This window comes from Oncorhynchus nerka, linkage group LG5, assembly GCF_034236695.1.
Source record: "Oncorhynchus nerka isolate Pitt River linkage group LG5, Oner_Uvic_2.0, whole genome shotgun sequence".
NCBI lineage: Eukaryota > Metazoa > Chordata > Actinopteri > Salmoniformes > Salmonidae > Oncorhynchus > Oncorhynchus nerka.
The window spans coordinates 56,902,277-56,916,141 of record NC_088400.1 but is presented as its reverse complement, the minus strand read 5'-3'; the positions used below and the strand labels follow the sequence as shown (position 1 = coordinate 56,916,141).

At 44.6% G+C, this 13,865-nt stretch overlaps 1 protein-coding gene across 7 annotated transcripts in view; it reads left to right on the top strand.

Moving 5' to 3' along the window:
- The window catches only part of LOC115129866 (CLIP-associating protein 1-B-like), a 51,105-nt gene extending 37,593 nt beyond the window's left edge, over nt 1-13,512 (top strand). For 5 of the 7 annotated variants that reach the window (XM_065018768.1, XM_065018770.1, XM_065018771.1 and 2 more), the window contains 16 exons: nt 19-149; nt 439-683; nt 1,279-1,342; nt 1,658-1,821; nt 2,452-2,674; nt 2,943-3,044; nt 4,086-4,229; nt 4,758-4,873; nt 5,608-5,749; nt 6,056-6,287; nt 6,669-6,742; nt 6,904-7,071; nt 7,244-7,372; nt 9,054-9,260; nt 10,280-10,396; nt 10,605-13,512. In XM_065018768.1, the coding sequence (XP_064874840.1) occupies nt 19-149; nt 439-683; nt 1,279-1,342; nt 1,658-1,821; nt 2,452-2,674; nt 2,943-3,044; nt 4,086-4,229; nt 4,758-4,873; nt 5,608-5,749; nt 6,056-6,287; nt 6,669-6,742; nt 6,904-7,071; nt 7,244-7,372; nt 9,054-9,260; nt 10,280-10,396; nt 10,605-10,688 (2,342 nt within the window). In that variant the 3' untranslated portion in view covers nt 10,689-13,512. The remainder of the gene's footprint in view (nt 1-18; nt 150-438; nt 684-1,278; nt 1,343-1,657; nt 1,822-2,451; nt 2,675-2,942; nt 3,045-4,085; nt 4,230-4,757; nt 4,874-5,607; nt 5,750-6,055; nt 6,288-6,668; nt 6,743-6,903; nt 7,072-7,243; nt 7,373-9,053; nt 9,261-10,279; nt 10,397-10,604) is intronic. The other 2 variants (XM_065018769.1, XM_065018773.1) reach the window with 1 other exon arrangement.
- Nucleotides 13,513-13,865: the final 353 nt, after the last annotated feature.

Below are 13,865 nucleotides of genomic sequence, written 5' to 3'. Positions count from 1 at the left end.
TATCTCTGTTTCCTCCAGAGCGTCTAGGTCTGGCCCACCAGGCCCGTATCTCAGCCTCTGTCAACGCCATGAGGATCCTCAACACCGGGACCGAGGTGGAGGCAGCTGTAGCCGACGCCCTGTTACTAGGAGACGCCAGGAACAACAAGGTGGATGTTTACCCCGGCATGTGTGACTTAGATTCTCTATCCTCTTTACCATCGGAGTCACAGCATGCTGATCATAATAGCTTTGATGGCTTTTTCTCTTGGTGGAACATTTTCTTGGATTCGCATCTATTTGGACTCTTATTTGCCTCTCGAATGTGTAGTCAGTCTTATGGCAGCTTGTTGAACAGTAAGTGTCGTTGGTTTCTCTTCCCTCGGTGGCATGACTTTGTGAGTATGCTGTATGTGTACCTGTATGACCATTTGACATTTTAACCCTTGACCCCCTCAGCGGCGGCCAGTCAGGCGGCGGTACGAGTCCCCGGGCATCTACTCAGACGACGACGCTAACAGCGACGCCAGCAGCGCCTGCTCTGAGCGCTCGTATGGCTCGCGGAACGGCGGCCCGCCCCACTACATGAGACAGACGGAGGACGTGGCCGAGGTGCTGAACCACTGTGCCAGTTCCAACTGGTCTGAGAGGAAGGAGGGGCTGCTGGGACTACAGAACCTGCTCGTTAGCCAGAGAATTCTCAGGTGGGATAGAGACCATCTATTTTTGTTTTGAACTTTTGTAATGTCGTGTATTTGAGGCCGTCACTGAGACAACTGTGCTCTAGATACAAATCTGTTTTCTCTGCTACTGCACGGCAAGCGGTACCGGAGCGCCAAGTCTAGGACACAAAGGCTCCTCAACAGCTTCTACCCCCAAGCCATTAGACTGCTGAACAATTCATAAACATCGCCACCGGACAATTTATATTGACCGCCCCCCGTACACTGCTGCTACCCACTGTTTGTTTGTTACCTATGCATAGTCACTACGCCCCCACCTACATGTACAGATTACCTCAACTAGCCTGTACCCCAGCACACTGACTCGGTACCGGTGCCCCCTGTATATAGCCTCGTTATTGTTATTCTTATTGTTACTTTTTATTTGAGCCTACTTGGTCAATCTTTTCTTCTTTTACTGCACTGTTGGTTAAGGGCTTGTAAGTAAGCATTTTGCGGTAAAGTCTACACTTGTTGTATTCGGGCACATGTGGCAAATAAAGTTTGACTTGAGTTGAAATCTGGCTGAAACCAAAAGGATTGATCGCCTTACTTTTTTCCCGCTCGTGTGTCGCAGTCGTGTGGAGCTGAAGCGGTTGTGTGAGATCTTCACTAGGATGTTTGCTGACCCACACAGCAAGGTGAGCCCCCAATCGATTCCCCCCCGTGTCTGTTATAACGTGTGTTCTGACGGGACGCTAATGTAGTTACTGTACTAACGGTCTGTTTTTGTGTCGCACGGTGGTCTTTGCGGTGGATTTATAACATCAGCGAGTAAGTGTGTTTTTTTGGTTTTTGTCCGTCACTTTTTAATAGTAATGCAATCGAATCCAACTATTCAGATAGTTGATTGGTTAATTATTGATGTTCTGTATGTCGTCCTACTGTAATACTCCTTAACAGTGAAGTAAATATGTATAGCCTATTGTTGACGGGCTGGGTGGTCACTGTGTCAGGTGTTCAGCATGTTTCTGGAGACCCTGGTAGACTTCATCACCCTGCACAGAGAGGACCTGCAGGACTGGCTGTTTGTCCTGCTCACCCAGCTGCTGAAGAAGATGGGAGCTGACCTCCTGGGTTCCGTACAGGCCAAGGTCCAGAAGGCTCTGGACGTCACCAGGTCAGAACTAAAGCCTCATCTCTATTAGCGTTTTCACACAGGTGTTGTTTTTTCTTCTTCCCTCCACTTGATGCTTTTCAGCACGATTCCACCCACTATGGTGGATGTGTAACCAGGCCAGCTCAGTACAGCTTGGTTTGGCTCTGCTTGGTAGTGTGAAAAGCCCTTAGATGTTGCTTTTGTCTGTTTGTAGAGTTTCTAGTGCAGGGTTCCCCCCCATGTTTGTCTCCCCATGTTAGTCCCCCCCATGTTTGTCCCCCCATGTTTTCTGAGCAATTTATAATTTTTTTTGCATTTTCATTGTTGGACATGTGTTTTTTTTAAATCAGGTCCAGGTGATTTTAATTTGGGAAATCTGTTCCCAAGTATTTCCACACATAAAAGAAAGACACGTGATAATATACAAATGAGGTTTGAAATTATTATGTTTTAGTCAAATATTATATCGGTTTGGGCTTCTTCCAGTCAATTTGCCATTTACAAATTATTTGTAATTGGGTACCGGCCCCACGACAATCCGCGCAAGAAAAAAACGTCCCTTGCCTGAATCTAGTTGCTGATCCCTGTTCTAGTGGATCAATCCCTCTCATCTCATGCCCTTTTCTATTTCTTTTCCTCTCTCTTTCCCAGGGACTCGTTCCCGTTCGACCAGCAGTTTAACATCCTGATGCGTTTCATCGTGGACCAGACCCAGACCCCCAACCTGAAGGTCAAGGTGGCCATCCTGAGGTACATTGAGTGCCTGGCCCGTCAAATGGACCCCGCAGACTTTGTCAACTCCAGCGAGACACGCCTGGCCGTCTCCCGCATCATCACCTGGACCACGGAACCAAAGAGCTCCGACGTCCGGAAGGTGGGTCGAGTTGGGTTTGTTTGTTTCCATAGCAACAGCGTCAGACTTTCTTTCTTTTTTTGACTTTGTATTTCACAGGGACAATGCACATTAATCAGCATTTCTGTAAATGTCCCAGATTTAACCAGCCGGCCAATTTTCAACTGATCAGCCGAAGCTCTAAAATAACTATTGTTTGCTGGCTTTATCCCTTTTTTGGTTGTTTTTATTTTTGTATTTTAAACGGACCATTTCCCCACCCTACCCGTCGGTCGACCCCCAACCCCAGAGCTTCCACCATAGCTGGGCAGGTGAGGAGTTGTCAGGCAGGCCCAGCACCACCGTAGCCTCTCTACCTGGAGAGGGGAACGTGGAGGAGAGGTGCAAGCAGGTAGTAGAGCCCCCCCGACCCATCAGTCAGCTGCACGGTCTGCAGTCTGCCTCACATAACTTCCTCAAGCCTGGGCTCTCTGTCTCTAATCCAACTCCGCCTTGCTGGCAGACACAGAGTTGTTTCTGCTTTATAACCGGGGATGTAAAGGGCAGTGCAGGGGTGGGAATGGGGACTGAAATGGCTCTGAATGAGCCAGAACAGTTGTTTCTGCTCTCAAAGTTTTCTTCGTAATGAGTGAATGTTAAAGGGGCAATCAGCAGTTGAAGAGATAACAAGGTGTTGACCCCACCACTGTTTTGCTAAATAAAAAAAGACGAGAGATTGGAGAAATGCACCCACTCTCAAATTCATAGACCGAGCTGGGGATGCAAGGACTAACCATCCATGATATCAAAATGATAGTTTTAACTGTGTTTTGAGGCTATACCGTGTTTGTTTTAAGTTTACTTTGTTTACAAACAATGGAGTTATACAAGCTAATATTTGGGTACTTATAAGTCAAACCGTTTATGTCACAACTGCAGATTGCCCCTTTATGCGACGGGGTGGGAATGGGCAACACAATGGCTCTGAATGTGCGGTAATATTGTGTTTTTCTAATAGCCTGTGCTGCTGTTACTTGTTACTCATAGTTCTTGTTTATCTGCAGTGACCAGGTTTGGTTGACCAACATGCATGGAATTTCACCCGAGAGCATTGCGATGCTGGTTCTTGAACTGGTTTACGAGAACTGACATTGGTTCTAACTCGCCTGACTAACTGAATGCTAGCTGAACCTCAACAAATGTGTGCTTCTGTATTTCCGTGCGGTGCATATGGATCATGTGTTCGCCAGAACGTTGACTGATGTGACTCATGGGTCCGTGAGAGCAGAATGGGCTTGTTGAATGTTCCCTTCTCTTCTCTAAGGGCCAAACATTACCTTGATATGCACTTCACTGTTGCGTGATATCGCATATCAATGTTAGTGGGGGAAAAGTGAATGCCCTCTTTGATGACCTCTAACCTTTGACCTCACTGTGACCCTTTAACCCCCAGGCGGCCCAGGTGGTCCTGATCGCCTTGTTTGAGCTGAACACCCCAGAGTTCACCATGCTGCTGGGGGCCCTGCCCAAGACCTTCCAGGACGGAGCCACTAAACTGCTGCATAGCCACCTGCGGAACTCCAGCAACACCGGAGTGGTAAGACCTGACTCTGACGTTCACGCCTAGTCAACGTCATCGAGAGGATGAGACTGAGCAGGGCTAAAATGGCTGGATCCCAAATATCTACTCACCACGAGAAGAAGAGTAGGGAATTTGCTCAGGAAGGTCCTCTTCTCACTGGCACCGTTAGCCATCAACATAAACCTTGCTTGCTGTAACATGGATAATTGTAATCTAAACATACTGGGATAGCATCAAATGATTAAGCAATAAAGATCGAGGAGGTGTGGTATATGGCCAATATACCACGGCTAAGGGCTGTTCTTAGAGTGCCTGGATACAGCCCTTAGCCGTGGTATACTGGCCATATATCACAAACCCTGAGGTGCCTTATTGCTATTTATAAACTGGTTACCAACGTAATTAGAGCAGTAAAAATAAATGTTTTGTCATACCCGTGGTATACGGTCTGATATACTACGGCTGTCAGCCAATCAGCATTCAGGGCTCAAACCACCCAGTTTATAATGTACTGTACCTGCTCCGATTCTGTGTGATCCGCAGGCTTCTCCCAGTAGCACCATGGGACGGACTCCTCCCCCGCCTCGCCACCCCAGCAGTCGCAGCAGCCCCCTCACCTCTCCCACCAACTGCTCCCGTGGGGGCGCGCTCTCTCCCAGGTAGGTCTGACGTAACCTTTTAATACCTGGTCCCCAACACACCGTAGAAGTTGGTTACATCACTACTAACTTAACTAACAACGACAACAAGTAGTCCCCCCCCCCGCTCGGCTCTGTTCCCTCCTCACGTCTCTCTTTTTCTCCCTCGCGCCTCTATCCCCCCTTTTCTTTCCCTCCCTCCCTCCTTCCCTCCCTTGCCGTGCTCTGGGCACATTACAGTCGGCTATGGGGTTGGAGTGCCGATGGCCTGTCAAAGTACCCCCCTCCCTTCCCTTCTCCTCTCTCCTCCACCCCTGCTGCCCCCTCCCTGAAGACCCTACGAAGTGCTTACTCTCCCAGGTACATTGTCACATAGCTGTGTCAACCTTGATTTGTCCCTACCCCGCGGTCTCTTTTGTTTTTCCTTTCACTTCATTCATACATTTTTTTTTTCATTCCGCAGCAGCAATCTGTGCTCTCATGTGCCCACATTTCGGGGGATTCACCACATTAACACCTTGACTCCCCAGTCTGTTCCACTCTGTCTCTGTCAACGCCTACTGTTATGCACGGTTGATCTTTTACATGAGAAACTGCTTGAAATGACATCTTTACGTACTAGGGAAATAAAATGGCGTCGTTTCAACCAGTTTTTCCCCCCCGCTTTTGCCCACTGGGCAGATGTCTTCTTCCTGTGGTGGTGATGTAAGTGTCATACTTGATTAATAACCCTCCCCTCCCGGTGTGACCTGAAGCATGTTGGAGTACGACACAGAGAACCTGAACACCGATCAGATTTATAGCTCCCTGCGAGGCGTCACTGAGGCCATCCAGAACTTCAGCTTCCGCAGTCAGGAGGACCTCATGGAGCCGGGCAGAGGCAAGAGAGAGGACACGGTGAGGGGCTTTGGCAATTCCCTACTATTCTCCACTCACTCACTCACTCACTCACTCACTCACTCACTCACTCCCCCTCATTGATTTACAATATTTGGGTTGGTGTTAGAATGGACTAGAGGGAGTGTCTTCCCACAGCCCATTCCTTTTAAATCCAGAGGGGGGAGTGAACAAGTGCACTTGTTTGGCAAATGTTCTCTCTGGTGAATATTTGTATCTTCTCTAGAATGGACATATGTTTAGTTATTTTTATAAAACTCTACGTTTGTTATGTTACGTTTTAACAATAGTCTTGTTTCTCCTCAGCCGGGTGTTGGAACAGCATCACACTCTGGTGCCGACGTGGTGGAGGGGCCCGGGGGTCGCACGGCCCTGGACAACAAGACCTCCCTACTCAACACCCCCTCCCCGCGTTCCTTCTCCGGGCCCCGGGGCCGCGACTACAACCCCTACAACTACACAGACACCATCAGCGCCTACGACAAGGTTGCCCTGAGAGAGACGGTGTACGAGGACGACGTGGAGCAGCTTCGAGATGGTGAGGCTGTCTCAAGGGTCTGAAATGGCACCTTTTGTTCCCTATGTAGTGCACTACTTTTGACCACCCTATTCCTTACGTAGCTCTGGTCAAAAGTAGTGAGCTATATAGGGATAGGGTGCCATTTTGGATGGTCATAAAACATTTTAAGCAATAAGGCCCAGGTGTTGTATATAACACAAACCACTGAGGTGCCTTATTGGTATTATAAACTGGTCACCAACGTCATTAGAGCAGTAAAAATACATGTTTTGTCATACCCGTGCTGGACGGTTGTCAGCCAATCAGCATTTAGGGCTTGGACCACCCTCTTTATAATAGGCTATATATTAGCTGTAAGGTAAGACTCCCCCACCCCCCTCTCAACCCTCTTCCTCGCAGGCCGCCAAGAGTGTGGTGGAGAAAACAAGATGCTGCACACCAAGAACAGTTCCCCTGCGGAGCAGCTGGAACTGGTGATTGGTTGCATTCATTTAACAACAATCTTTTCAGTGTTTTACTATAGCTACATAATAACACCATAAAGTCACGGCCATGGAGATCCTATCAAATTCCATTTAGTGATCTATATGTAATTCAGGGGTCACTGACTAATATCTATTGTGGTCGTCGAAAGGCGGGTGAGCTGCTGAAGGAGCTGTCTAACCCCAGTGAGAGGCCAGAGGAGAGGAGGGGAGCCCTGGTGGAGCTGCTGAAGATAGCCCGGGAGGACAGCCTGGCAGTGTGGGAGGAACACTTCAAAACCATGCTGCTCCTGCTGCTGGAGACCCTGTCAGACCAAGATGTAAGGACTCTGGAGGAAATGATAAATGGATGGATGGATGGATGGAGAGATAAAGTAAACTCCTGTCCTGGGAGCAATGCCACAATCTGATGTTTTAATCCATTGTTTTTCCTTCCACTGTCTCTGAATGGTTGGTTCTGAGCATATCGTGTCCTTTTCCCCCAACCTGCAGCACACCATCCGGGCCCTGGCACTACGAGTGCTGAAGGAAATCTTACGTAACCAGCCAGCCCGCTTCAAGAACTATGCAGAGCTCACCATCATGAAGACTCTGGAGGCACACAAAGACTCCCACAAAGAGGTAGCGCTCACTCGCTGTCTCTGTTTATGAGGCTCTGCTTTAGAGGACATTCTAAGTCTACACATCTTGAGTTAATAGCCTCGCCTGTACCAGTCAAAAGTCTTAGAACACCTACTCATTCAAGGGTTTTTCTTTATTTTTGCTATTTTCTACATTGTAGTATAATAGTGAAGACATCAAAACTATGAAATAACACATATGGAATCATGTAGTAACGAAAAAGGTGTTATATTATATATTTGAGATTCTTCAAAGTAGCCACCCTTTGCCTTGATGACAGCTTTGCACACTCTTGGCATTCTCTCAACCAGCTTAATGAGGAATGCTTTTCCAACAGTCTTGAGGGAGTTCCCACATATGCTGAGCTGCTTTTCCTTCACTCTGTGGTCCAATTTATTCCAAGCCATCTCAATTGGGTTGAGGTTGGGTGATTGTGGAGGCCAGGTCATCTGACGCAGCACTCCATCACTCTCCTTCTTGGTCAAATACCCCTTACACAGTCTGGAGGTGTGTTTTGGGTCATTGTCCTGTTGAAAAACAAATGAATAAGCGCAGACCAGATGGGATGAGGTATCGCTGCAGAATGCTGTTTTAGCCATGCTGGTTAAGTGTGCCTTGAATTCTAAATAAATCACCAGCTAAGCATCCCCACACCATTACACCTCCTCCATGCTTCACGGTGGGAACCACACATGTGGTGATCATCCGTTCAACTACTCTGCGTCTCACGAAGACACAGTGGCTGGAACCAAAAATCTCAAATTTGGACTCATCAGACCAATGGACAGATTTCCACTTGTCTAATGTCCATTGCTTGTGTTTCTTGGCCCAAGCAAGTATTTTCTTCTTATTGGTGTCCTTTAGTAGTGGTTTCTTTGCAGAAGTTCGACCATGAAGGCCTGATTCTCCTCTGAACGGTTGATGTTGAGATGTTTCTGCTACTTGAACTCTGTGAAGCATTTATTTATGCTGCTATTTGTGAGGCTGGTAACTCTAATGAACTTATCCTCTGCAGCAGAGGTAACTCTGGGTCTTCCTTTCCTGTGGCGGTCCTCATCAGAGCCAGTTCCATCGTAGCGCTTGATAGTTTTTGCAACTGCACTTGAAGAAACTTTAAAAGTTCTTGAAATTTTACGTATTAACTGACCTTCGTCTTAAAGTTATGATGGACTCCATTTCTTGCTTATTTCAGCTGTTCTTGCCATAATATGGACTTGGTCTTTTACCAAATAGGGCTTTCTTCTGTATTACCACCCCTATCTTGTCACAACACAACTGATTGGCTCAAGAAATTCCACAAATGAGCTTTTAACAAGGCACACCTGTTAATTGAAATGCATTCCAGGTGACTACCTCATGAAGCTAGAGAAGGCCAAGAGTGTGCAAAGCTGTCATCAAGGCAAAGGGTGGCTACTTTGAAGAATCTCTTATATAAAATCTAGTTTGATTTGTTTAACACTTTTTTGGTTACTACATGTGTTATTTCATAGTTCTTCGGTCTTCACTAATATTCTACAATGTTGAAAATAGTCTAAATAAAGAAAAACCCTTGAATGAGTAGGTCTGTCCAAACTTTTGACTGGTACTGTACATGTACCCTTCTCTGCCAATAAACCAAAATGAATCCATTCCATGATCAACCATTTCACCCTCCTCACTCTACCCTTCCCTCACTACCCAGGTTGTGCGGGCAGCAGAGGAGTCAGCCTCCACCCTGGCTGGCTCCATCCACCCAGAGCAGTGTATCAAGGTGCTGTGTCCCATCGTCCAGACGGCTGACTACCCCATCAACCTGGCTTCCATCAAGATGCAGACCAAGGTGATCGAACGCATCACCAAGGAGTCACTCCACCAGCTGCTGCCTGACATCATACCAGGACTACTGCAGGTAAAAAGGGCTTTATAGGTCAAGTTGAATGATTGGTTAGTCCATTGGTTGATTTATTGATGTGCTTACTGATTAGTTGAAACAGAATAGAAGCACTTGAAATGTATCTACTTCAAATAGAAGCACTTGAAATGTATCTACTTTAAATAGAAGCACTTGATATGCATCTACTTCAAAATAGAAGCACTTGATATGCATCTACTTCAAATAGAAGCACTTGAAATGTATCTACTTCAAATAGAAGCACTTGAAATGTATCTACTTCAAATAGAAGCACTTGAAATGTATCTACTTCAAATAGAAGCACTTGAAATGTATCTACTTCAAATAGAAGCACTTGAAATGTATCTACTTCAAATAGAAGCACTTGAAATGTATCTACTTCAAATAGAAGCACTTGATATGCATCTACTTCCAGTAAAGTGTTGATGCTTGGGGTTTAGTTACATAAGATAATGCCACACTGTCTAGACACTGAGTATATACAAAACATTAAGGACACCTGCTCTTTCCATGATATAGACTGACCAGGTGAAAGCTATGATCCCTTATTGATGTCACCTGTTGAATCCACTTCAATCCGTGTAGATGAAGGGGAAGAGGCAGGTTGTAGAAGGAATGTTAAGCCTTGAGACATGGATTGTGTATGTGTGCCATTCAGAGGGTGAAGGGACAAGTCAAAAATATTGAATTGCCTTTGAACAGGGTACGGTAGTAGGTGCTTGGCGCACCGGTTTGTGTCAAGAACTGCAACGCTGCTGGGTTTTTCACACTCAACAGTTTTCCGTGTGTATCAAGAATGGTCCACCACCCAAAGGACATCAAGCCAACTTTACACAACTGTGGGAAGCATTGGAGTCAACATGGGCCAGCATCCCTGTGAAACGCTTTCGAAACCTTGTAGAGTCCATGCCCTGACGCAAAGGGGGGGGGGGCTGAAACTCAATATTAGGAAGGTGTTCCTAATGTTTGCTGTACTCGGTGTATGTCTAATATTGTTCTGATGTCTTTCTGTACAGGGGTATGACAACACAGAGAGCAGTGTGAGGAAGGCCAGTGTGTTCTGTCTGGTGGCTGTCTACTCTGTCATCGGTGAAGAGCTGAAGCCCTACCTGGCCCAGCTAACAGGAAGCAAGGTACGCTACCCTCTCATCTCAGCACCCTGTCTGGGTCGGTCTCAAATGGCACCCTATTCCTTATGTAGTGCACTAGGAAATAGGGTGCCATTTGGGATGCAGCCAATGTCTTTTTTCAAGATCTACTGGTCGCAGAATGTTTTTCAATATCTTGAAACGTCTTGTCGGGATGTGTTGGTTTCATTCAGCGTCTTTACTATCCCATCAGATGAAGCTGCTGAACTTGTACATAAAGAGAGCCCAGACGTCCACCAGCAACAGCAGCAGCTCTTCAGACATCTCCTCATACTAATGAACATGGCCCTCCGGCTTCATCCATGTGTGTGCAGGTATATACAGTACAGGGTTATGTTCATAGGGCACCAAACGGTGCAAAACAGAATGAAACAGGAAGGGACTACCTGGACTACTGGTCCAATAAGAAACACAAATTTTATTTTATTTTATTTTTACCGTTTTGAAATATTTTCCATGGCGTGCCCTAATGAACGTGACCCAGATAGGGAAACAGTTGTGCCTCAATCTTTCTTTCCAGACCTCCTTGTGGTTTAATGTATTCTAATAAAGGCTGTAGGCTGTTCCTTGTTGGGAAACCCTATTGCCTGTTGCAATCAGTATTTTATTTCCTTCTGTTTTGTCGTCTTGTAAATACGTTTATTCCACCTTTTTTATTAAGATACGAATGCGACACTACTTCAGACCTAGTCGAATGAATGTAAAGAGCTTTGAATGAAACCGGAGTCCTTTTTAAACCGTCTGAAAGGATTTCATGTTGATGGAAGCAGAGTGTCGCTCTGCACACGACCACCTCATTGCCTCTGTTCCTACTCGCGATGGACAGATGGGCTTATTTGGAAACGTGCTATTTGTAAAGGGGGCAGTTTAAAAATGGCGATTTTGATAGTAATTGTTCTGTAGTATTTGCCGTCTAAAGAATTTGTTCTTAGATGCTATGTTTTTATTAAGCCTGTATTTTAAAGAATAATCCTTGTGAAGCGGTAGAATTTCTTAGTTAGTGAGAATCTAAAAAAAAAAAACGTTCATTTCCATTAGTGGGAGAAGATCATTTGGCTGGCCAATGATTAGTACATGCAGTGAAAAGCTGTGTTGAATAAGCCTCTGTAAACTGCTTCTGTGTGTAACACCTGTGTTTTGACTGTGGTTTGGGCCCAACAACTAGTGAAGGAATGTTTTCCTTTTTCACAAGGATTACAGTCTCACCCTTCATACATTATTATTATGGAAGGGGAGTTATTGGTTGAGTTGGTGGTGTTTGAGTCTGCTGTTCTTTGTGCTTTAACATTCGGGCCACGTTGTAATGAGTCAAAACTACTGGGATCTGAAGTATTCTTGCAAATGTAAGAGTCCTAGAATTTTCAAATGTGAAATATTTAGTCTAAAATCGAAATATGGGCAGTACCTATTCGTCACATAGTAGAAAGACAATGACAATCTGACGGATTAGTCGATGATCTAAGGACATTTTAAGTGCAAGTATTTTTATTTTTACAATTTAAAGACGGGGGGGAAAAAAATATGTATTTTAAATTGAATCCAGCAATAATGAATTAGTTACAAAAAATCCAACTACTTGGATAAACTTTTTTGTCAAAGCACTGTAAATGACCATTGTAAGTGAACCATCCTTGTTTGAAATGTATAGATGTCATTTTTATGCGCACCTATGAAATGTTACTGCTGCTTTCGAAATACTAATCATGGCGTTAAACCTAATGTATTTTACTCTCCTTTTTATGAAGGTTAAAGGTTACAGTTGTTTCGGTTAGAACAAGAATTCAGAGTTGGGGTCAATTCCATTTATATTCAGTCCATTCAGAAATTCCAATTCCCAATTTTCCTCAATGATTGTCTATGGGGATAAAAATGAAATTGCAATTTCAGTTTACTTCCTGATTTGATTGAAAGGAATTGAGCCCATCCCTTGTTAAAAGTCCAGATAAAGGTGGCGTGTTACTGAGAACACTATCGGGCCTTACTGTTTCTGTAGTACAGTTTCACTACATTGACTGTTAAAATGTACTGTAACAGTGCACAATGTTTCTCTTTTTCTCAAATGTGAGAACTCAGCAATTTTATCAGCTATGGCTATGACCAAGTACAAAATGTTGTCAAATACAAACACAGTATTTCTTTTGTTAGACTTGCCTGTTGCAATTGAATCAAAAAAGAAACTCAAAATGAGTGTTTTGTACAGTACTTTTAATCATTGATTCACAGACTTGTTATAAAAAGAGAGTCCGAGAGAGACCTCGTTTGCATGCGAGGGAACATGCAATATTATACCCAGCAACCTCCATGATTAACTAACATTCCCAACTGCGACTTTATGTTGAAGAATCGTTGCTTCTAATCTATAAATGTCTGGTCAGCTTGTATTATATAACACACACACTATTGATATCCATCACAGCTACCAAGCTAGGGCTGATTTAACAGACCAAACATTGTATACTATACTGTAACTGTATGCTGTGTGCACACACGGGCCTGTATCAAAAACCAAACCCTATTATCCTCAAGCCATGTATCTTGAGTGTGTATTTGCTTGTGCCTTGTTTTAGTTTTTTTTACAGTATACCTGCAATATTAATCCATACTAATAGCTTCTGAATACTGCTTTTGAATATTATTTTTTTTTGCCCCTATTTCGAAATGCTGTATTATACATCATGAATTAGACAGGAAAGGTGTTGCGTCGAAGACCAAGGTTATGTCCCAAGTGGCACCCGATTCCCTACCCTTGTGGGACCCGGTCAAAAGTAGTGCCCTATATAGGGCATAAGGTTCCATTTGGGATGCATCCCAAGGCTGCTGTAAATAAAGCCAATAGTTTAATGGCAGTATTTTCCCACAGATGTAATATTGGCTTGGCTGTTCTATTCCTTGCGAACCATTTACAATGCATGCTTCTTCTATTTAGCGTCAGTCATTGTTTTATCCCTCCCCTATATTTATATGCCGTCTGTTATATTTTCTGTGTGTTATGACTGTACATATTTCATGTTTTGTTCACTTCTTTCACCCGTGATAGAATTTGTTGAAATTTAAACTTGAAATAAACCGGCTTCAGTCCCTGTCCGAAGCATGTAATCACATATGTTGTATATTTGAAGTATAAATTAAGAGCAGATATACAGTATCTTCCCGAGAATGTGGGAGGAAAAAAAATATCCTGCAGGACATGGGAATAGCAGCAGATGGCGCTCTTTGCATTTTGTTGAGAGGAAAAAAGCATCCTCTGTGTATTTATTTAATAGATTTTTTTTTAATCATTTTGGCTGCAAAAGTAGGCTACCACGGTCCTCCTCCCTCTCTGCTTCTAACCGCTTTCCTTCCATTGAAAACGAATGGGAAGCGGCATTTCACCGCGCAGCACCGCGTGCTAGTGTACACGGCATTAGAGGAGGCAAACTGAAAGTTGAATTGAACAGTTATTAGCTGTCCTGCT